At 36.6% G+C, this 23347-nt stretch overlaps 3 protein-coding genes across 8 annotated transcripts; 1 reads left to right on the top strand and 2 right to left on the bottom strand.

The window, feature by feature from the left end:
* The first annotated feature begins 513 nt into the window (after positions 1-513).
* Positions 514-6723, top strand: LOC113669811 (neuroglobin). 2 transcript variants are annotated; one of them, XM_089192949.1, is made up of 4 exons: positions 514-614; positions 4827-5043; positions 5635-5860; positions 6556-6723. In XM_089192949.1, the coding sequence occupies exons 2-4, from the start codon at positions 4862-4864 to the stop codon at positions 6700-6702; spliced, it is 555 nt and encodes a 184-aa protein (XP_089049075.1). In that variant the 5' UTR covers positions 514-614; positions 4827-4861; the 3' UTR covers positions 6703-6723. The 2 variants fall into 2 exon arrangements, with proteins under 2 accessions (XP_089049075.1, XP_027041689.2); XM_027185888.2 differs by lacking the exon at positions 514-614 and adding an exon at positions 2736-2955.
* A 405-nt stretch (positions 6724-7128) lies between these two features.
* LOC113670160 (neuroglobin) lies at positions 7129-15956 on the bottom strand. 3 transcript variants are annotated; one of them, XM_027186258.2, is made up of 4 exons: positions 15822-15956; positions 11032-11228; positions 9377-9602; positions 7129-8475 (listed from the first exon to the last, which is right to left on the bottom strand). In XM_027186258.2, the coding sequence occupies exons 2-4, from the start codon at positions 11199-11201 to the stop codon at positions 8323-8325; spliced, it is 549 nt and encodes a 182-aa protein (XP_027042059.2). In that variant the 5' UTR covers positions 11202-11228; positions 15822-15956; the 3' UTR covers positions 7129-8322. The 3 variants fall into 3 exon arrangements, with proteins under 3 accessions (XP_027042059.2, XP_027042067.2, XP_027042075.2); XM_027186266.2 differs by lacking the exon at positions 15822-15956 and adding an exon at positions 14612-14745; XM_027186274.2 differs by lacking the exon at positions 15822-15956 and adding an exon at positions 13931-13954.
* Positions 15957-17206: 1250 nt separating this feature from the next.
* LOC113669826 (neuroglobin) lies at positions 17207-22797 on the bottom strand. 3 transcript variants are annotated; one of them, XM_089192975.1, is made up of 5 exons: positions 22628-22797; positions 20916-21074; positions 20607-20843; positions 19806-20031; positions 17207-18502 (listed from the first exon to the last, which is right to left on the bottom strand). In XM_089192975.1, exons 3-5 carry the CDS (start codon positions 20783-20785, stop codon positions 18350-18352), a joined length of 558 nt encoding a protein of 185 aa, XP_089049101.1. In that variant the 5' UTR covers positions 20786-20843; positions 20916-21074; positions 22628-22797; the 3' UTR covers positions 17207-18349. The 3 variants fall into 3 exon arrangements, with proteins under 3 accessions (XP_089049101.1, XP_027041707.2, XP_089049100.1); XM_027185906.2 differs by having other exon boundaries at positions 20953-21074; XM_089192974.1 differs by lacking the exon at positions 20916-21074 and having other exon boundaries at positions 22628-22795.
* Between the last annotated feature and the right edge of the window lie 550 nt (positions 22798-23347).

Below are 23347 nucleotides of genomic sequence, written 5' to 3'. Positions count from 1 at the left end.
CGATCGGGCGATAAGGCACCAAAATTTTGCAAGGATACCTGTATATCATATCTAACAGTTAGTTCATACGCTATTGTGCGTGCTCATTGAGATACAAAGCACCGATATGAGAAGTTTAGAAATCAAGGAAGATGACTTGGAGTCGCTTGAGGCGTAGCTAAAAGCAACTCTGACTTCTTGAGTGCTTTCCAAACTGCGTCATAAGTCGATGACTCAAGATCCTGCAAAGCCACAGTTTTTTTTCCTTTACATGGTTTGTTTTTGGCTGTTGCCACTTGATTACTACGTTTAAAGACAATTTCCTTTGGTGGGCGTACTTTTTGTCTACTGACCTTGCCTTGGATCTCGATGTTCTTGTTTTGGCTTCGCATTCAAAGGTCGATGATTTGATCGGAAGCCTTGAGTGTGTTGTTACTAATTCGGGATAAGTTGAAGTTGTACGGGTTAACGTTCTGATAACAAATGTTTAATCTTCTAAGGTCAGTTGGCCGCATACTCATTCATGCCTTCTGCTGGTGTATATAAAAGCTTTTACTGAAGAGTTAGTAGTTGAAATGAGAGGGAGGGCCAAAGTCAGTCATTCCGAGCGATGAAAGACAAGATAAGTAACTGAGGTAAATTAACAGTAAGAGGAAGACTGCAGAAATTATAGCATGAGTGGTTGAGCTAAGCAGTATTAATAGCCTGCACTTTCTATCGGTTTGCCGGCGCAGTATCCCAAGCGGGAAGTCTAGATGACACGAGAAAAGATTCATGATCACGAGCCGAAAGCGAATGATGAACAAAGTTCTCTTTACTTCTCCAACAGCCCAAGTGAGTTTTTACGCCGGTAAACTGAAAGAGAGTGTGGTCCATTGCTTTGATAGGATATACCGGTATTTCAAGTTTCAACGGGTCAACCGAGCAATCAGGGTGACTGTAGTATTCCAGTTTTTTTTTTATAAACGCGGATCATAAGGAAGAACTTAAAAGGCAGCGCAAGAGTCCTAATGCCTTCCGTTATGCGTGGTACGCTCTGCAGATAGCTTCCCGCCTATAACCACACCGTAACAATTAACCCTGCTGGGAAACTGCTTTAGCGATTAATCCCTGAATAGAAACCTGTTTGCACTTTAGACTCATTTGTAACCTCTCATTAATACCATATAGCGTGCGTGTATTTTTCTGCCGGTAACCGTTCATCTTTTCAACAAGGCAAAGAAGAGAAAATGTTTTGGACCATTGGGAATTAGCGCTCTATAAATACTGTATAATACTGTTGTTTGGACGACCACGCCAGGAGTGACAGTGATCTGTCGGGGAATAGCACAGTTTTAAATTTTGACTCGTAGCTAAAATCGGAACCAAAGTTAATCAAATTTGGGAGATATCAAAACAAAAGGAAGACGTTGATGTAGAAAACTTTCAATATGAAAATACAATAAAAAATCTTGTCTTCTTCAGGCGTTTTTGATTACTCTTCATGTTCATTTTTGTTATTATAAAAATTTTTTTATCTTAAAGAGAGAATATTATTTAGATAATCACACCGGGAATGATCGACACTGATTTTTAGAGGAATAACATGATTTTAAAGATTGACTCACAGCCAAAATTTGGATTTAAGGTTCATAATGAAATTAGGGATAAACAAAACGAAACTTAATAGGGAGGTATTGATATAGTAAACATTCGGTATGATCGTACGAATACAATATATATATATATATGTATATACATATGTAATGTTTCTTGAGGCGATATTTTTTACTTAATTTTCTCACATGACTTTATAAAGATTGTTAATCAAAGATAATCTGTGATAAATCAAAGAAAAATAAAAATTACAATACACGATTAGAGATAAGTGTTTGTTTTTCAACAGCAATAATTTCATTGCTGCAAAGTGTACCATCAAGCAGATTGTTCATTTGCTTATACATCGGAATCAGCAAATAATGATCATGATTGCATTTGAGAGAAGGGTTTTTTTTGTATACCTAAAGTAACACAGAAATTTTTCTTTCTCACTTTGAACAAACATGCGTATAATATTTTTCTTCCCGATTCTCTATTCAATGAAATCTTTTGTTGAAAGTATGGCCTCCCGTCGAGTCACTGCCGGTGAATACGGGCTTTGATCTTATTTCTCGGTCGCATAGAAAATCTTCTGCTTTGAAGCATGAGTGTTCATTTCATTTTTCTCACGAGACGCTATGATTATAAAACGTTCTTTTTTTTTTCTTTTCCTTTGCGAATTTATTTTTTAGACCTCAGCGAAACTACTTTTAACTTGCAGTAGTATAAAATATATTGGTTTTCTTTTGCTTATCACGAAAGCAATCGTAAATCTAATGAGGGCTTCTTTCTCGATCTCCGCTTTAGGAAGAAAATACATAGCTGTCTTTATACATGCTTTTAAGTAGTAAGTCAAACAAAAAATTTTGCCAAATTGTCTAAATTTCTTGACATTAATGCGACGAAGTCGAAAATCGAAGGGCGGATTTTCTACGGAAAAATAACATGAAAAGAATAACGGCGTTATCAAGGATTTTTTTCATAACAAAGAAATAAATATTACAGTTGAAGAAATTAAAAGTAGGTGTATTTTTGCAGAAAAACCATTGAGTGCTTCAATTCTTCCTATATTGGTTCCATGGGAGATAAAAACAAACATGGAAGACTGTTAGCAACGTGTTCCGTTATTGGACAGTTCGAAGATTATTAATACTTTGTGATAATTGATAGGAAACTTCAATTAAGATTGTCAAGAAACCCATTATTTTAACAAACTGTCGCCTCCGTCGCAGAATCTAAGCTCTTTTCGCTTGGGTTACGCATTTCCTCTAATGCTTTTAATGGTGTCAGTATAATTGGCTGGGATTCTAAAATTTGTCCCATTTGTTTCAAGTTTTCCTAAACATCAGGATTAATCCTGATAGTTTATAAATATATTGTCTTCCGCACTCAGTTCAGGTAAGTAAAATCTTGCATCGAGTTTCATCGAATATGAATTTCTCACTCAATATTACATCCACAGATAAAATTAAATCCTTGTCCTTTTAATAGCGATTTTATTTTCGGTGCGAGGACAGTTACTTTACTTGTTAATTTGGTGTGAAGTTTTAGACATTTTCCAACTGTGTCAGTGCATACGTCGATGTTAATGATATTCCGTAATTCTTTCGTGAATCTTGTCGTATATTATTAATCCAGTGGATTAAAAATTGCCCAACATTTCCATGAAGAATTGATGTTCCTGAAGGAAATGACATTATGCCAATTTTATTTTAAAAAATCCCAGGCTATTGATGTACTATTCCTTTTACAGATCATTTCTTTAATTCTTAAATCTAGATTCATGCGGGTTTTATACTTTATTGCAGTGTCACTCTTTTTTTTATGCATTAATGGTTAGGGATTAGCGCATAAAATGGATTGTCTTTGAATTAACAGATCTTCATTGATGTAAACTATTGATTTGTATTCGCCACAGAAAGACCGATATTGTACTCAAGTAAATAACAGGATGAAATATCTGCAGCAAAATGTTAAGATTAAAACGCTAGTCAGATATATCCTTCTGGTTCATTAATCCCAATACTGGTGTTATTTTCGCGAGATATCAAGCCTGAGTTTCATTTTATCATAATTTCACTATTCTGCAGCTCTCAGTTTTGAGTAGCAAACCCTTTACTAGGTATTTCAATATATAAATTTTTACATAAGCGGCTGCCGATGATGTAACAGGCGGCTGTACCCGGTGAAGGGGCCGTAAAGCGAATAACCCAAAACGCAGACCCAAACGCAGCTAAACAGACGGTGCTAAAAGGTCTTACAAGTGGCGATACACCGCTGGTAACCAGCTTTCGATGAAACCTCTGCTTTATCCAAATAAGCTGTTTTAATAACGTACCTGTAACTAAGTAAATAACTCTCAATTACATATAAAACTTCAACACTGGTTCAACACGAGCATGAACAAATTAAAGTTTATAATTCTCACATTTTGGCTTATAAAACGTCGCGCTTCATCGAGAAGAAGTGATGATAAATTTGAAATAATTAATTCTTTTACATGTATTTTTATGCCAAAGAAACTTTGAATACTCATATGGCAAATGGATGCTAATTTTACGGTTGAGACGATTCTTGACATTGCAAATACTGTTTCCAGAAGATTCTAAAAAGCACCTGTTACGCAAATTAACATTTCTATATTTTGGAAGATCCCCCAGGGATGAAGAAGCCGCAGTGCCGAAAATTTCACATACAACAGACTTTTGTGGTTGTTTCTGCGCTACCGAGTAAAAGTGTTGTTTCAGTCTAGATGAGCCGTTGTACCTTTGCAAAATAGCTCTTGTCACCATTGTGACATGCAAACTGACTAGGGTCGGTCATTATTTATCATTCTAATGATCCCCCCTCATTGGTAGTCAATTTTCTATTGTAGACAACGGCTGGTCACTAAATAGCGTCACGAGTGTGAAAAATAAAAAAAAAAATCAGATTTGTAGCGCTGCATACAATTTTGTGCCAAGATTGTGACAAGAAGTACGGTGAGGGACAACTTGCTTTTTATTGGTTTAATATCAATCGGAATTGCTTTTCCGCGACGCATGCGCAGCACTGCTTGTTTCTGGCAAACCTTCTCACTTAGGAGATATGCTATTCCCTGCAGATCTTTGCGGTGCGTGGGTTACCTAGGGGCGTGGCCAGGCAAGGAGGAGATTCAATTGGGAGAATGAAAAGCGGGGCGGCCTTGGACCCTACTCATTTAGCTACGCCCCACATCTATTATCTAAAAAATATTTTATTGTCTGTTTATAATGTGAAATCACTTCCAGGTTTCTCCAGGACTTGAACTTCAGATGTGTTTGTAATGGGATGTTCCGCTTCATTTCATCATCGTGGAACAACCAAGAACCGGTCTCCAATATCAGTTTCTTTAGGATTGAAAAATCTCTCTATTCCTTTGAGTCGCAAAACTAAAATCACTTTGAAGGAATCTTGGAAACTTGTTGAGCCTGTTAAATCTGAGGCGGGAAAGGCAATGTTTATGAGGTAAAGGAAAATTATTTTACTTTTATCCATTAATTTTTCTGTTATTTATTCATTCATTTATTTATTTATTACCGTTTTATGGCAGGATTTAGAGCTGGGAAAAGGATATGAAACGAAGAGGGAGGGTTGAGCTAGTCTCAGTTCCCATAGTATATAGCAACTATGGGTATCAGCTCGGATCAGAAAGAGGCGTGAACGTAAATACAATAAGAGAGATGTTAAATTCTGCATAGTTAACAACTATTTAAAAGGGGGTGGCTAATAGTGAATATTTACCGAGGTGCGAGGCACCGACACTGAGATGAAGACTTGTTTTAGTATGTACAGAACAGTGGGATGATATGGCACAAAAATTTGATTGTAACTCATTTATTTCTGCAACGATTAAAATATATTCGGGTGCAAATCCCGCACGTGTTGCTCAGAGGTGCATAGCAAAGGATATTCGGGGTTTGGGTAGCCAATCAGAGCTCGCCTTCAACGCTATTCGCTGTTTTAATACATACTACCAACTATTAGGATCATCTGTGGAGAGGGGTTAAATTATGCGAGATAAAAATTTGTCGCACTTCATCTTTCTGCCATTCTTAGGCTTTTTGAGACACATCCAAACATCCAAGACACGTTTCCAACATTCAAAGGCGTCAGCTTAGACGAGCTGATGAACTCTCGGTCTTTGTATCTCCATGCCAAGCGAGTTATGGCTGCTGTTGAAAATACTATCAATGCATTAGATGATGGTGAGGTGTTATTGGAGAGTCTTACAAGCCTGGGACGAAGACATCAAGTTTGGTTTGTCAGGGAGGAACATTTTAAGGTGTGAAAACTACACTATTTAAGCCCTCGGACATGTTCTTTGTCGATGTTCTCTTTGCTCTATAATTTGGGTTTTGTCAACGGAGTTGATAGAGCAGTGCCAAAAGTAACCCATGAGTGCTTTGGTTTCGCTTCACTTCTCTCTGTGATTGGTCCAGACAACTAGCGCCTTTTTCTCAACCAATCAGATTCAAAAATTAAACCAATACTGATTTGGTCTCTCGCGTTCAGTCCCACGTTTCATGCTGGCTGCCTGTCTTTACTGGATCAGTTGTCATCGGTTAATGATGATGTCGACCTTCGCTCTGATTTGCCGTTGTGATTGCTATGGCATTGGTTTTCGAAACTCATTTGAAAACTGTTTTAATGTGAACTCGCCACGGTTAAGAGATTCTAAAGCAGACGTTTCGACTCAGCGAGCTCTTTGTCAGAGTCAATCGGGGAATTATAGGTCGCGTGTGGTTTATGTACAGAAAGATGGAACAACGCTATTGGTGCGAAGATACTTACATGGAAAACACAAGATTAAATTAATTGAATTTTTGTTAAAGTTTTGATGAAAGATAGATTTTTGTTCTAGAGTCTTTCGGCTTTCCGTGTTACCTTGATGTTAGGGAAAGGCCTCAGACTGCCATATGTTGCTTAAATACGTCCCAAAAATGAATAAAATATTTTCTCTCTGTTTTTCCCTTGCAGGTCGTTGGTGAAGCTCTATTATGGACATTACAGGATATGCTCGATACAAAATGTACGAATGAAGTTACACTGGCTTGGACAGAATTGTATAACTTCATAACCAAAACGATGTTACGTGGAATTCTAAATAATAACGTAGATAAATGAATAAACAATTGTCTCAATACGGAGATAAAGGAGTGATTTGCACGCAGTATATCTATCACGAATTATATAATAAGCCCAGTTATACACGCATTCTGATTGGTTCTCACTTATGATCTATTGAAGGACAGACGCATAGATGACGTCATTATTAAAACTTTTTTTAATTCCTTATTATATAAAACAAATAGATTCCAAGTTGTCGTGCGTCTGTTCAGTAGTAGATCACAGAGGACGTAAAAATGTGGTAAGAGCATCAGTGACACACTCGGCTGCGCCTCGTGTGCCACTTTTTTGTTCTTACCACATTTTGACGTCATCTGTGATCTATTACTGAGCAGACGCACGGCAACTTGGTATCTATATGTTAAATGGATCAGAATTGAAAAGAAACAGATGGAAAAAAATACGTAAAATAGAGTCCTTTGCTTCATGTTTTATTCATGGTTTATTATTCTTGGATACTTTTTATGTTTATCAATTTTTTTCAGCTGCAAGTAATCCTGTAAATAAGAAAATTGATAAATAAATAAATAATAAGATAAATAAACGAATAAGTCAACGAGAAGGATTTTTAGACTGCTAGTTTTGGCAAATTTTCAACATTTCTCTAATTTTAAATGAAGACGAGGCGTCATTATCATCCAGGAGAGCGTCAAATTAAAATGTTAGTGCACTTCAAAAAAGACTAACATTTGGACACTTGAGTATTATTGTTAATCATAAAAATTACAATTTCCTCGGTTGTGGTTGGTTTAAAAAACCCCTATTTTCCATTAATACCAGGCTTGCCAAGTTAATATCGGACAGTTTGTTTTCGGACAGCTCGATAAACCAATCACATTCACAGTTGTAGTTTAAGTCAACCAATCACTTTCATAGTTGTAGTTTAAATCAACTAATCACATTCAAAGTTATAGTTTAAGTTATCCAATCACAAATTTGTATTTAATAAAAATGTTCGTTTCCTTTTTCTTTCATAACTTGGCTATTCATCTTTTCTGGAAAATCTTCTGTAGGAAGGTCAAGAACTGCTTTGTATCCTGTTTTTCTTACAGTGGAAGTTTGTGATCCCTTTAGCAAATAGATTTTATGTTGCCTTGCATCTCTTCACCAAAAGTGGCACACGAGGCGCAGTCGAGTTAGTCACTGATAATTTTACCACATCATGACGTCTTCTGTGATCTATAACTGAACAGACCTACTCAGCCATGGCAACCAAGATATTACAAACTGTTATCTCTGATCTTGTGGCAACTGATTTCGCTTCCCAATTGATGCGGGATGCGAGCGGATGTTTGACGTAAACCAATAGGATTATCAAAGTTCTATTTTGATGGGGAACCTTTCTAATAATAAAACTCCTCGGGAAAGGGTTGAATCAAGAGAATATCAATTGATATTCCCTTGGTTGAATCCAAGGCTAAGGATGGGAGATAGAGGATCCTTAAGTCATCTTGTAATGGTTCTTACCGATGTTCAAGCGAAATGAGCTATATATCTCTTGTTAACTAGTTCAGTTGTTATGAAAAAGTGTAAACCGAAAGTTGACTTTCCTGCCTCTTACGTTGAAATTGTGTGTAAAATGCCCATCCGGAAATTAGTACGATGCTAGAAAAAATATTATTTTTCGTCACCAGCTTCGTTTGAGTGAATCCCGCCTAACATCGTTTTTGTTATGAACTTAAACAGTTCTGTCCAGGCCTCTAACACTTGACTAGTGCATTTAGACTGAAGCATGTCTTGCAAAGTCCACAGTAGAGCTTCACCAACAACCTACGAAACAAAAATGAAAACGCGTCGTAAATAATCGTGAATCATCGGAAATAGTCTTATGACATCAATGCGAGGTATCATATTTAGTGTTCCAGAAATGATTTGGAAACGTCTGTTAAATATATGTCGAATGCGCAGTCCTTTTTTATAGGTATAGGAAAAATGATCAAAAATGTTATTAAGAAAACAAATGCTTGAGTATCGAAAATTATGCGGCAATGCATCGGTTGGTATCTAATTCGCTCCATAATTATTCTAAAAACTCTTGCCCGTTATTCGACCAATCGAAAAAATAGTTGACAAATGGATTCCTTGTTGCCGCGCGTCTGTGGAGTAACAGATCACAGATGAAGTTAAAACGTGGTAAAAAGCAAAAGTGGCACACTAGACACAGCCGAGTATGTCAATGATGTTCGTAACACATTTTGACGTCTCCTTTGATTTGTTACTGTACAGACCTGAGGTGGCATGGAATCTATTTATTTAAAATGATAGCAAAGCAAAATGTTGTTAATGATGACGTCATCTTCTGCAATAGACCATAAGTAAGAATCAATCAAAATGCGCGCGTACTAATTCACTTCCGCACCCCTACCCCTCTCCTTAAATTCCGACGAGCGCCCCCTTGGTACAAATTTCCTTCTCTCCCCAGCCTTCCGCTGCCATTAAAATCAAAGATGGCCGCTATAATTTTCGTTAAGAAAATACTAAGCACTCGCTCGCCAAAATTACGCCAGCTCTGCAAGCTAGTGCGTTCTCGCAAGCCTCAAACAGTTTGTTTCTTCTTTACTTAGAATTCTCAGTTGTTTTGATCAGCTTTTGTAATTTCTCCGGTTCTTCGATTTAGGACACTTAGTCAAATTGCGCACATTTTAACCGTTTCCCTGAATTGATAATTTACCGCAAAGTGGTCTTCCGTAACAGACCAAGCCTGATGTCTTTGTCCCAGGCTTGTGAGACTCTCAGTTAAGACTTCACCATCATCTAATGAATTGATAGCATTCTCAACAGCAGCCATAACTCGCTTGGCATGGAGATACAAAGACCGAGAGTTCATCAGCTCGTCTAAGCTGACGCCTTTGAATGTCGGAAACGTGTCTTGGATGTTTGGATGTGTCTCAAAAAGCCTGAGAATTAATACGCATGGTAAATCAAATGGTTAACCCTTGAACTCTCAGAGATGATAAACATCTAACTTCTCCCTCGAACATCCACTTACATTATACAGAAAACAGGTAATGAGAATACCCAAACTCATCAGGTAGAGGTTGTTATCTTCATCCGACATCAAATTCTCGTAACTAATTTATAGGGAAATGGGAAGCAGGTATAGAGGAGAATTGGTAATCAGGTCTTGGAAGACGGAGGGTTAATGAGCTGGATCACGATAGTTTTTAGAAAAGGTAAACTTCGTCATTGAGCCGTCAGACCCCCTTCGCATGAAGATACTGAGAAATAGAAACCCCGGCTCGTCGGAGCTGACGCCTTTTTCACGTCTTAGACGTTTGGATGTGTGATAATCATAAAAAATCAAACAACTAACTTTTGTAACTGCTTCAAAATCAAATAAAACATTAAAATAAGGGTTTTCTGGGGCAGGAAAACCTCAGAAGCAACAAAAATCTGAAAGGAATTGAGTGATTTTTCAGAAGATAAACATGAAAAAAATCTTAGCTAAACTTCTGAGCATTCAGCAAATGACTGGCTGATTGGTTTTAAATATTTACTGAAATCTCTCGCCAAAATAATCATCATCTCTCTGTAGGGACACTATTGTACATGTGAAGTTTTCCTTTCTTTTTCCTCCGAGTTGTTTTGTTTCACATTCATCAGCTGCACAAACCGGAAAGTAAAGATCATCACGAAAAGCTAAATTTAAACTGACCATACACTCAAAATGTATTTAACAGGATCGTTTTGGCTCTTCTACTGTCTTCTTTTCAACAACTGACCGGTTACTTCCCCACGGTGCACTACCAAGAAATCTTGCGAAGTGTGAACTTTTGCTTAATTGTTATATCAAGAATTGCTCTACATTTACTATCGTTAGTGTTTAAGTCATGATATGTTAATTTGTCCTTAAACATCGGATTCCATTTTCGACGCAAAATATTTTTTATTTGACGTTACTAGAGCATTTTTCCACATTTTAAATGACAGGTAGCCCAATAATTTTATTGAAACTTGTGCACAAGAAAGATTACCTCAAATTCAACAAATTAATGCTATGTCGATGACGAAAACCGATCCCTTAAATTTAATCCCTTACGTAAGAAGAGAAATTTTGAGTTCTTTAATTTAAAAGCTATGAAAATTCTTACTCTGTGGGAGTAAGATCAAATAGTCTAAACACGACACATTAAAGCAAAACAAAGACGAAACAGAATAAAAATGAAAATAACCTCAGGAAGATATTTCATAACCTAAAAGTTTATGAAAATTTATTTCAAATATCGATGGAAAATGAAATTTAATATATTTCATCACATCTTGATTCCGTGCTGTATGCTTAATTCGTAGTCAATGACGATATTTTTGTATTGAAATTTGACCTACCTCACAAACATCAATTTTCCAGCCTCGGTTTTAACAGGCTCCACAAGATTCCACGATTCTCTTAGCGTATTTTTCGTATCGGCTGATAAAGGAACAGCGATTGTCTTCACTCTCGCCGATGGCAGATGTCGTGAAGCGACACGATGATGAAGCGAAGCCGAACAACCCATCGGACAGCCTCATTTGTCATTCAATATCTGAAAGGAAGGGATGTTTAAATATAAAATTCAAATAAGTTTCAAGCAATTAGTGCAGCGGGGGACGTCATTGAGAGAGTTATACCCCATTCACACCAGCAAAACATGTTTTGTTAAACTGGTTTTCATTGAATGAAAATTATAAACAGAGGACTGAAAAACTTGATTTTCCATTGGATTCAAGTACTTGCTAACTTGCATTTCCAATGTGCTACATTCAAGTCAAAAATATTCGGTTAAATAGTTTCTATGAAGAAAAAAAAAATTAAACTGTGTTTAACAAAACAACTTTTAAACATGTTTAAGCTTTGGTGTGAATGGGGCATTAGATTGGTGAAGCTTTTGCTGTAATTTCAAATGAAGATTGAACTTAAACCTGACACTCTTACTTTGCGTAATTGGAATGTCGGTGTCACAGTTTGGATCATGCTGAGTTTAGTTCTTGGAAACTGTGCTCCTAACTTTCATGCAGATATAATTATGGGGCTACGCTCTGCGAGCTCCGCTATTAGGAGTTACATAACATTACTTAAACCCACGTAGCTAGCGTTTTTTATGGTGCGCTTTCAAACATCTTTCACGCGTCGGAATCGTGAAAAGGATGTGAAAACGAGGTGAAACCACGAGGAGGCTTTCTCTTCACCAAACCGTTCGGAATAAGCTTACGCAAAATCGCTGGTAGCTACACAGGCCACTTCATGTAGGACCTAACCTTGCGTTTGTTAACGTTTCCTCAGTTGCCTATAATTCCCAAATTTATCGTTTCAAATTCGTGTTCCTTCGCTCAATCTGTTTTATTTATGCCATCACCTTCCAATTTAGCAATGGCGCACAATTTAAACGAGGAATCGCTAACTTAAAAAATGAGCATTGCATTAGCAGTGGAGGTGCAATGTGCCAACGGCAGGTATGGTTTCATTTTGCCAAGAGTAGACACACGTTCCGTGAGGACCTGGAATTTTTTATTTTATTTTTGGGATACTGATTACAACGAAATCTATCTTAATTTTATATGGAGATGAAAAATTGGAGCTCCGTTTATGGAATAATTAATAAACATTCACCAGTGTGGAGGTAAATATTTATCAATTTCACCGACACTGCGAGGTGAATCATTGTTTTAGCATACCATATACCACAGAGATACCAAAAAAATCTAAGTTTATCCCTTTAAATATAGCAAAAAATGGTTGGAAATTAAATTCTTTACGAACGATTTTGTCTCATAGGCTACCGGGAGGTGAATAGTACTTGGTGTAGCAACTTGTTACTCTCGGTGCTAGCGAAATATTGGTCACCTCTGTCATACGCTGTTACTTAACCCTTTAACTCCAGTTAGTGACCAAGACAGAATTTCTCCCTACAATGTTATTACAATATCAAGCAGATAAGTGATGAGAATAAAGACAAATCTTAATTAGGGGGTTATTACTTGATCCAATACCAAATTCCTCAAACAAACATTACAAGGACTGTATGGCAGACAGTAAGGAGAATTACTAATGAGATCTTCGGAGTTTAAGGGTTAACGATGCAGTACAAATAATAAATATTAATATGAGATTACTTTGTGTTGAGATTAACCACTCACAGGTGTATCACTTAAATCCTTAACCCTTTAATTCCCAGATGAAATTTTTAATTCTCCTTACTGTCAACCATACAGTTCTTATAATGTTAGTTTGGAGAACTTAGTGTTGGATCAACTAAATATCTCCAAATTGATATTTTTCTTCATTCTCATCACTTATCTGGTTGATATTGTATTGATATTGTAAGGAGAAACTCTGTCTTGGTCACTCATGGGATTTAAAGGGTTATATCGATGTAGTTTTTATTTTTTTTAAATTTTTTAATCTTTTTTTCACACGAGCGTGGGACAGAGAGAAAAGGTTATTTCCCTCACGGGAATCCAATTGCAGCCTTTGTGTGCCGATGCTCACCTTTCTCCCACTCTCGAGATAAAAAACCAAACAACGTATTTACATAGTATATACGACGCAAGTGAATGGTGCTTTTCGCGCGCACTGACGGGCTAGTTTGAAAGTGAAGAGTTGATTACACAAAACCTCAATTAACCTGTATAAATCGTTGAAAGTAAAGCGTATTTGTGGTTGCTAAGCGATATAAGAACACTCGAGGAAACTTTTACGACCACCAATGTATTTAAACCGCGCAACTTAGAACGTATTATCTGGTCATTGCTAAATTCAAATAAAAAATTGTTTTTTTTAAAACATGTTTACAGTACGTACCAGTTTTAAATTCGTATTATAAAAGTAAATAAAATGATTCTAACCAACAGGAAAGAGCAACAAGCCTAACGCTCTGAATCCCTTTAAAATCCTCTTCTGGTTAGACTTACCAGTCCATTAACGCATTATGTTGTTACGTTGTAAAGCCCGACAAATTGATAACAGCTCAAAACGCTACAAAAAAGTATTCTTTGGGTTTTCATTGGAAGGATAAATTTTTATGTATACTGTTATAGCTATAGCTTGGGATTTTCCAGATTACTGTTCTCAAACTACTGTGGTCATGATTGCAATTACCCTTTCGTAAGACTGTAATGAGCTCTTGTTTTAACAGAGAAATGATACTCACAGTTCAAGTGTCGTATTTGAATAGCAAAATTTTGCAATTTCTACCAATGTCCTTTCGACCGTATTTTTAAGCTTGTTGCAAATTAATATGTTACTTACAGTTAAAATTTATCCTTGGCATTCGCATGCGGTCTTACCTCTTTTAGTACAATGTGGTTAAATAATTTTAAATGATTGGTCAATTTTGTTTAACATAGGGCGTGAAAAAGTGAAGTGATTTTAAACAAACGGTTGTCATGACAACATGTTGCAGGTGGCCTCTGTGAAGGCAGAATTTCTTGCATTTTATATTCAAGCCAATATGGGTTCTTTAAATCGAAAAAAAATTCTGAATGTTACAGTAATTGGGAATGACCAAAGGCCTTTTTGTAGCTTAATAATGAATTCAAATGACTGACTCTAATTTTGGTCAATTTCCCAAAAATACATCCTTTTAAACATAATTTAGCTTGACGCACGAAATAAGTGAATCTATTTTCCTTGTTTTTAAGTCTGAATCAAAAAGCTAGACTGCTATGATTGGGAGGATTAATTAAAAAAAGGACGGGAATCGGAAGATTTCTTACGGTTCACGTGTACGTATCCATCAAATAAAATAATCCATACTTTACACGTGCGATGTAAATGCACCATGAGAAAATCTCGGTTTTGAGAAACTTGACAGTAGAGATTGAAAATTTGTGAGTATTTTTTACAAATCAACATTGTCGAGTAAATTATTATAATATTTTACACGGAAATATGTGCAAAAATAACGAAAGAAAAGTATTTTAAACCTACCATCTATTCTTGAACTGTTTAGTGCAACCTCACATATCTAAATTCTCGGCTTAGACAAAATCTAATAAAGATTTGTTTGTGAACTATTTTTGTTTTTCAACACGACTCTGTTGAGCGAAATATTTACCAAGTTGTGAAAACTCATAAAATGGAAATAATAACCTAACATATTTATGTGAACTGATCTTGACAAGTGTGGCTCGACATCTCATTTAATTCGCATGCAACCCCTTGAAATGCGGCCAATCTATGTTCTGAGAAACACGTGATTTCACTGAAGATTTAACCTGGCAACTGCAAAGTCCTTAACAGAATACAAATGTCCACAATAGGAAATCTAATTGAAAGCAATTAATTATACAACTACTGAGTATAGAAAAACAAGGATCCTTTCCGCTTAATCTGACAAATTGGGCCTAATATATTAACTTCAAAAACTGCAATTCATAATTTTACAACAGCCATTGGCGACACAAGCAAAACCAAAATTTGAACACACACTCTGACAAGTTTTTCCTGATATTTCATATCACTAAATTATTATGAATTCTTAGGACGTTCAGCTCCTGTGCAAGAGCAATCTTACTTTAATCTGCAATAAGTCAAAAATTGAAGTTATTACATGTTTTTGCTTATAATGTTCCCCGTGGTGTCTTATGTGTGAAAACAGAAATTTCCAATTTAAATTTATGCAAGGATTTTGTTTTCTCACGAAGACTTTAGAAATTTCCACGAAAACAATCAAATTGTCTTGATGTTTTCTATGATGAGGGTAAAAATTGGAATTTCTTTCAAATAGTATTAAATCTGGCAAGTTTCCACAGTCGTGGTTAGTGGAAAGGAAACTCTTTCGCTACATACATCACCAAAGGAAACTTGTAAACAACGGTTGTCAAGCAGGACTTCCCAAAACGGAATTCCTCCTTGAACCTGTTATAACTTCGTTGATTCGTGACTTTTTAAAGCTTCAGTCAAGAAAAATTGATTTTGTTCTTTGCACGTTTTACCTTTGACAAGTGCCTTTGTTAAAAGGAAAAAAGGAAAAAAAGAAAATGATCAATCTTTGGACCGCAGCGGACCTGCCAGGAAAATCTCGTTGTGTTTTCATTTTCAAAAAGCGTGATAACCTTCGTGGAAAGGAAATCGGCTTTTTTAAAGGTAGAACGTGCTACCTATATGAAAAAAGCTTTAACAAAAGCATCATATTTACCATGTAACTCCAGCATCTTTTCTGTGAATTAAGACTGCAGAACGAATGGCCGCTAAAAATTATATATAAAGCATACGTAGTTATATAAGATCTGACGTATATCGCCTTCGTTTCCGATGAAATTAATTGAACACGCAAGTAATCTTATTATGCAAATATCTTAATTCACTTGTTGTGAAAGACAATCAATTAGCAATGCGGCAAAAAAAAAAAAACATCAATGCAATGGATTTGTTTGTAATGTTTGCATGACATCATCCGCTTCTATCACGTCGCGAAATCAGTTTATTAAGAGACATTTTATTGTTTCTTTTCTTCTGTCATTGATTTGTGTAAAGGTTGGATTTACTAACTCTAGATCTTGGATGCCAGTTCTTGTACAGGGACACTTTCATTTCAAGAGAAAAACTGTCGAAGAAAAATTTGCCAAAAATAGTTTAAACCGCATTTACGAAAAAAGCCTTTTCATCCTATTTTTTCTTACTTCATATGCAAAAACGCCTGAAAACGCGGATGAAAACGGTTACTTTCAAAATTGGTTGAAAAGTGAAGTGTTTTGAAAACGTTGTGCTTTTAAAAAATTCTCTTTCATATGTCGACAAGTGAAAAATGAGGCTTTTAAAAACATTGACGAAATATGTGGCAAATACTGTCACTTTCATTTGCATTTTCGGGTATTTTAGCGTGGACGAGAACACATTATAAGTTTTCAAACGAAGACGCATCAGCGTGGGGTGAAATTTTAAACATTAGCAAGACAGTAATGTTTTCGTGGGTGAAAACATTTTGCTTGATTTCATTTGAGACGAAAACCGTCACTTCTGAAAACGCATCAGCGTGGTCGGGGCCCTAGGTGAGATGTTAGGAACCGTTGTTAATAAATTAAATCCTAAAGGGTTTAGGTCAATCTACTGCTAATGTTTTTTTTGACAGGTGTTGACGTGTGTATCTAACGAAATTTTTTTCTAGACAAGTGGGAGGATAGTTGTCAAAGGAAATCTTGATGGTGTAAATATATGTTATTGACCACGCGTGATCGGTAAAGTTTGTTCCTAATTTAGGAACCAGTTGTTCTTCATGGCCGGGGAGGGATGGGGGGGGGGGGGGAAGGGGATCACGTATTTTTCAGGGGGAACGGATGGGATCAGTCGTCATTAGCAGAGTATTAGGGGAGAGTAAAGAACACTGACTGCCAGTGAGGTATAAGAAAAGAAAATTACAGAACCTTATGAGGGATTGGGTAAATTTTCTCGCGACACAACCAAAATCCTCCAAAGCCAACCAACCCCCCCTCCCCACACAAACGATAAATAAGGACATGTCCCTAAGCGATCTAAAAGAACAAACTTAAGCTACAATTAAAATCATTTATAATACAGGTCAGAAATTAAGATTACATAATAGAACTGCTAAATCAATTCGCGAAATTCGTCGCGGTATTCTTTATTTAGGAAACTTAAGCACAAAAGATTTTGAGACACCAATGGCAGCCGGAAATTAAAACTTCCTATTCCTGATGCGCAAAACACCTTTTTGGTCAACACAATTTGGTTTAAATTGCTAAAATAAAGACCCTATGGTCGATACTTTGGCGTCAAAAAGAGCGTAAGAGATAATTTTATTTTTCATCCGGTGTTTGTGCGCGTCTCAAAAGCGTCTCTGCTTTTGTGACTTTGATATTCCCAATACTGTCGATCGGAAAAGGTTTACTTTTCTAACTATCGCTGAGTAAATAGGATGGGAAAGAAGGGAAATTTTGAACTGTTTATGGAACAAAACAAAGATTCTAATTTTTTTTTTCGTAGCTATGAGCGTAAGACAAAGAGAACAAAAATCGATAGAAATTCGGAGCAAACGCGAAATCCAAAGGTCTGAGGGTCGATTCCTCACGAGAAATCATATTCTTCTTTGTTCCACGCCTGTGAAAAGCTGGAAAAACATTGTTCTTTAAATTTTTGATTAATTTGTTAAGATCGTAAACACAGTGTATTTACAACAAATATTAAAATGAGCAATCTTTAGCGAGAAGTATGAGCCAATCATAGCTCAGGAATCGCTTCATTTTGTCGGCTCGCGAGGACGACCTTTGAAACTTTCCTCGAGGACTGGGGTTGAGAATCAGTGTCGCGTAGTCCACGATCTCCTTCGCATCTCACTGGCCCGCGTTACCCCACTTAGTGCAACTTCTATTATGTTGCAAATTTCATTGTCTCCCCAAATTAAAACAACAAAACAAACAAACAAAACAAACAATAAAACAAACAAACAAAAAATTATACATATTTTCCAGCACAGATTATTTCACTGCCTTATCTAAATTTTTTTGTTGATAGACTTGATCGAAGGAAGAGGCGAATTGGTACAGTCCATTGATTGAAACCAAACCCGTTCCTATAGCCTCTATTTTTTTCACCCCCTCGAGCGTTTGAAGAGTAGAAGGAAGAGACCCTGTGACCGAGGTTGGATGAAAAAAAAGAAAAAAAAAATCAGAAACGATGTTTTCACTTTAAATCAGAAGTAAGGGCGAATTACGAAAGTAAGTTATTGCTCGCTTGTTCTTGTCCTCTCAACATAGTTTTAGCCATGAATCCAAACAATTCTCTCCAGGCTTTTATAATTTGTTCCGAGCAACTTCCTTCAAGAATGTCTTGTAACATGAGGACAAAGGCCTCTTCCATGACCTGAAAGAAAGTTGAAAACGCGTTTCCCACCAAGCGTTTCAGCGTTAACGTTTCCCACAAAGACGTAGTTTTATATCTACTTTATTAAAGAGCATAATAAACAATGTAACATAAAAAAGATTCCCAGTAGCGACTAAAGGTTAAAATGTTGGCCATCTTGAAGGTTGAGGGTTATGATCTTCCTGCTACGGTAAACAGAAATGTTAAAAATTGATTTCAATCATTTTTTGAGGTTAATGATAAATTTTCAGCGTACTAAAACACATTTACTCGCTCCCTTAATTTACCATGAGAGCGTGAAGCAATAAGGGAAATACCAGATCGAGCTGCCCTTGGCTTGATATAGAGCAATTTTCTGTTTTCCTACATTGGCCACAAGACAAGTCGTTTAAGGGTTTAAGATTTTGACACTTTCAAATGACGCATCGTAGAACGAAGAAATTTTTTTGGTCAACATGTTTTAAGAATTGGGGTTAAAAATTTTTCAATTTGTATGCCTAACGCCTAATTTTTTTTCGCTGTTTTACAACTGACGGTTAGCCCCATTGAGACTCTCCCTTAAAAGCTACATTCAGCGTCAAAATTAGTTGACACATCATTTTTGAAGAGTTCTATTCATGCGTAGAATAACACTCCAGTTTCTACCACACTCTAAATCATTGACAAGACCCCCCCTCCCCCATTCAACGTTGCCCGTATGTAGCGAAAGTTCATGGAGTCACGATACCTCATTGTTTTTGTCTTCGTTTTTGGATGGGGGAGGGGGGGGGAAGGGAGGAAGGGGGCGAATAGATTAACTTAATAAGGGCAAGTTATAGTTATAGTGGGTTGATAAGTTTAATGTGTCAAAAATTTTGTCGCCGATTGTAGTTGGAACCACAGTGTACAGCAGACTAGATATGGAAATTTTGCTCTTTGGCTCTAATTAGACACACTGCTATTCCATCCACAGACTTGAACATCAAATCCACTTCGTAGAGCATGATAATGAAGAGTACCACATGGACGTACTACTCCATCAGAGGTTTTCATTTGCAAGGTCAAACGCCAGCCCCTAACCGCTTAGGATTTGTTTAGAACTACTTCTTTCAAGGAGATCTCCAGATACCTTTCAGAAATAATTTGTTAATTTATGCTGCATTCTTCTGAATATCTCTGAGATGTCCAAGATCAGTCCTACCTGTAAGTATTTTTCAGACTCATTCATTGTAATGGTCACTCGCGAGAGTTTTATCCACGAACTGATGACAAGAGCCATCTCGTACAATAACAGGGTAGCTTTCAGCTACATAAGCTTTCTTACCTTCAAGTGTTTCTCAGTGATAGACATCGCTAAATGTCTTTCCCCAAGGTTCGTAAGATCTTCAATCAGCTCCTTGGCATCATCTAAAGATAACACAGTTTCCTCCACTACAGCCATTAAACGCTTGGAATGCAGAAACAACGAGCGGGAATTCATAACTTCGTCCAAAGCCACGCCTCTAAACGAGGGAAATGCGTCCTGGAGGTTGGGATTCAGTTCAAGAAGCCTTCAGGAAAACAGAAATTAGTTTTGTAACCGAATTACCTTTATCATCCGTTTTTTTACAGCAGTTTTCAATTTACTGCCGAAAAACCAGAACCAAAGTAATCACAACATCCAATCATAACAAAGGTTTAAATCATCATTAGCCAATGAACTTTTAAATGAAACAGACAAACTATCGAAAACGCGGGAAAACGCGGGCGAGTGAAGAATGGTTTTCGTTGTGCGTCTGATTGGTTAAGAGGATGATGTAAGTTTAGAAGACCAATCACAGACCGAATTTAGGCAAAACCAAAATAATCTCTGTGGATCACTTTCGACATTCAAATGAAAATTGTTCTAACATGCCATACGTGACACTTTAGAAATTTTTGCTGATATCAGAGCAATTTTCGTTTGGGTATCTTAAACAACCCTAGATTTCGTAAGTTTTACGTAACTTGCCTCTGTGATTGGTCTGGAAAACTCGAGAGAAGCTTGCCTCGTTCCCCTCTTCCCAGACCTCGCGCGAAAACGCGAAACAGAGCTTCTCATACAAAATTATTCCTTAGCTCGAAACAACATCTTAGACGTTTTTACCTTGCGAATACTTTCTTTCCTGCCGCGGTTCTCCTTAGGTCCAAAGTTTTCCATGATTCTCGCAGAATGATTTTATTTTCTTCAGAAACTGAGATTGAAACTTTGTTGTTTACCAAGCTGGAGACCAAAGGATGAACCCCTTGGTTCTTGGATTGTACCGAACTTGTGCAGCCCATCATAAATTCAGCCCGAAAGGGATATAGGGAACGTCACCCGTGGAAACGAAGCTAGATTTCTCTGCGAAAATAGAGAAAAAATAAGAATTTGCTTTTTTAGCGTTTAGATTAATCAACCATTAGCCTTACATACCGCTATAAACTGTGAGGAGAATGCTATGATGACTAACTTGCAACAGTGTATCTGCTTTTGCTGTTGTAAATCGGAAAATCCCGACAACATTGAAATCGTTCGTGTAGTTTGGCTCCAGTGTAGAAACCGCAACTATTACCAGCTGTCTGGCTCGTTCTGCTGTAAGCCATTAAAATGACAATTAACAACTCTTCATCGAAGGAGAGGTAGTTAATGGTATATATCTACGTAGATATGAGGCAGCGAGGTAAATATTCAACACTAGCCGCTGACACTGAGGGGAATAGCTCTTTTTAGTATATACTAAAATGGTGAGATAATATATCACAAAAAGATGATTTAATTCGTCTTTTCCTGCATCGATTACAATATTTTCGGAAGAAAATCCCATTTTGTTACATAACTATTTTTTATGAGCGTCAAAGCATAATTATAACCTGCACCTTCCTTTATTGAAGTGTTATCCACCTGTACTGTAAGGAGCAATTTATTTTAAGTCAGATGAATTACTTTTCCTCCAATCTGCAACCTTCCATTTCTTTTTGCAATCATGCGTCCTCACATTAGAAGTTAGAGATACCTCTTTACTATCTCTCTCATTTCTGAGAGCTTATTTACAAGTTTTTTCTCGGTTATGATTGGTAGTAAAGACATTCTTGGACCAAGTTCTGTCGTCTGCTAGTCTATCTCAAAGATCAGTAATTGTAAGATTGAAACAGATCCCGACCTCTCCGCAACAAACTCATCTTTCCTGGTTTCTGAAATATATAGAAAACTTATAAAAAACCAGCTTATAGAGCTGGCCACAAAGACACTTAGCTGTTTCATCAGTTGGGATTCGATTTTGAATTTTATGATAACAATTTTATTTACATCCGTACATTTGCTTTTTGTCAGGTTGTGGGTGAATGAAATTGAAATTTGGTTCAAAATTTACTTCTCATCGTGTGCAAATCGCTACCATCCAACACCGTTTACAGAAGTAAGGGACTTTTTAAAGCAAAGAGTCGCAGAAAACTCAAGATTTCTAGAAACTTTTTCAATCCAATATTCTAAATTTACTACTTCGGTCTCTCAGATTCATTATGTTCTTATGCATGTTTATTGCTATGGCATCAGTAAAGATGCCTTTAACTACCTTGAAATTGCTGCTTACATTCCAGTCATTCTAATTAATGAGATATTTTCGTCATGTAACTACTATTAATGACATTAATTATTTATAATTGCTTAAAAGTCAAACTTGAGCAACCAATTTCTAAAAACACATTTATTTTACTTTTTTGCGTTCATTAGAACGTATTCAATTTTTTCTTGCTCTTAGGTCTAGAGGCAGACAAAACACGTGCATGTTTTCGTTCATAGATTATCGCATATCATTTAGTTTTAACAATTCATATTTTTTTTCCGGTGGGTTAACTGAAAAGTTCCTATTCATGTCGGAAAATGTTCCTTTCGTAACTTCATGGAGGGCTTCTTTGTCGGTTGTCGACAAGTGAACGAAAATATAAGAAGAGTATTCATCGATGAAGTCAAAAAGATATTGTTATGTTGGAGTAGTTTGTTAAAGGGGAACGTTTTCTGATTAACTGATGCAGATAGACAGACCCAAGATAAAGAAATGAGGTTTATGAATTCAAATAACCATAAATTTTACCCTAAACTTTACTTTAAATAGTCTATTCTATAAATTGTACCGTAAAGAATCTTACCGAGAATGTTTCTGATTGCTTCTTATCACAACGGTGTTTCTCTTCGTCTCATCGATTGCTCCGCTGTAACACAGGTAATTGCAAGCAAGACTGAGTTTTTTTTTACGACAAATGAGACAGAAGACATTATCTGGTTGCATAGCAACCTTTCCTCTTTCTAACCTTAGTCTGTGATAAGTGTTATCATTGGAACAGAATGTCTTGATTAGCACTAAGTCAAAGCAGAATACAGTCGAACTTGTATTAAGCGACACCGCATTAAGGGGTCACCTTGTATTAAGCGGTCGGTTGTCGAAGTTCCGAATTTGTATATAAATAATCGCTGTAATTTTTGCTTCTATTGAGCAGTCACCTCCATTAAGCGGTCGTGGTAACCTTTGAGTAAGTCCCAACGGCCTGTTTGTATTGTCTCCCACCTGTATTGAACGGTTATTTAGAGCGGAACCACTCAAATAAAACTAAGAATAATCTTTGAAGTAAAATTCAATCTGTTTTTCTCTCTAAATCAATGTTAGCAACATTTTTTAGCGAGTTTTTGTTAATTTGTGGTCAATAGTGGCATAAAATGAAGTTTTTTTAGCGTTTCTTATATTGCTCCTCTTCTGCGAAACCCCGAAAAAAACGGTTTAACCCTGCATTAAGCCATTCCCCTTGGAATGATTGTATTCTTAGCTTTAATGAGCTATAACTTAGTACGCCTCCGCGGACCTATCTTTCCGA

The sequence above is a fragment of the Pocillopora damicornis genome, chromosome 14 (genome assembly GCF_964200805.1).
Source record: "Pocillopora damicornis chromosome 14, jaPocDami1.2, whole genome shotgun sequence".
NCBI classification, from domain to species: domain Eukaryota; kingdom Metazoa; phylum Cnidaria; class Anthozoa; order Scleractinia; family Pocilloporidae; genus Pocillopora; species Pocillopora damicornis.
This window is presented reverse-complemented; position numbering and strand designations above follow the sequence as displayed.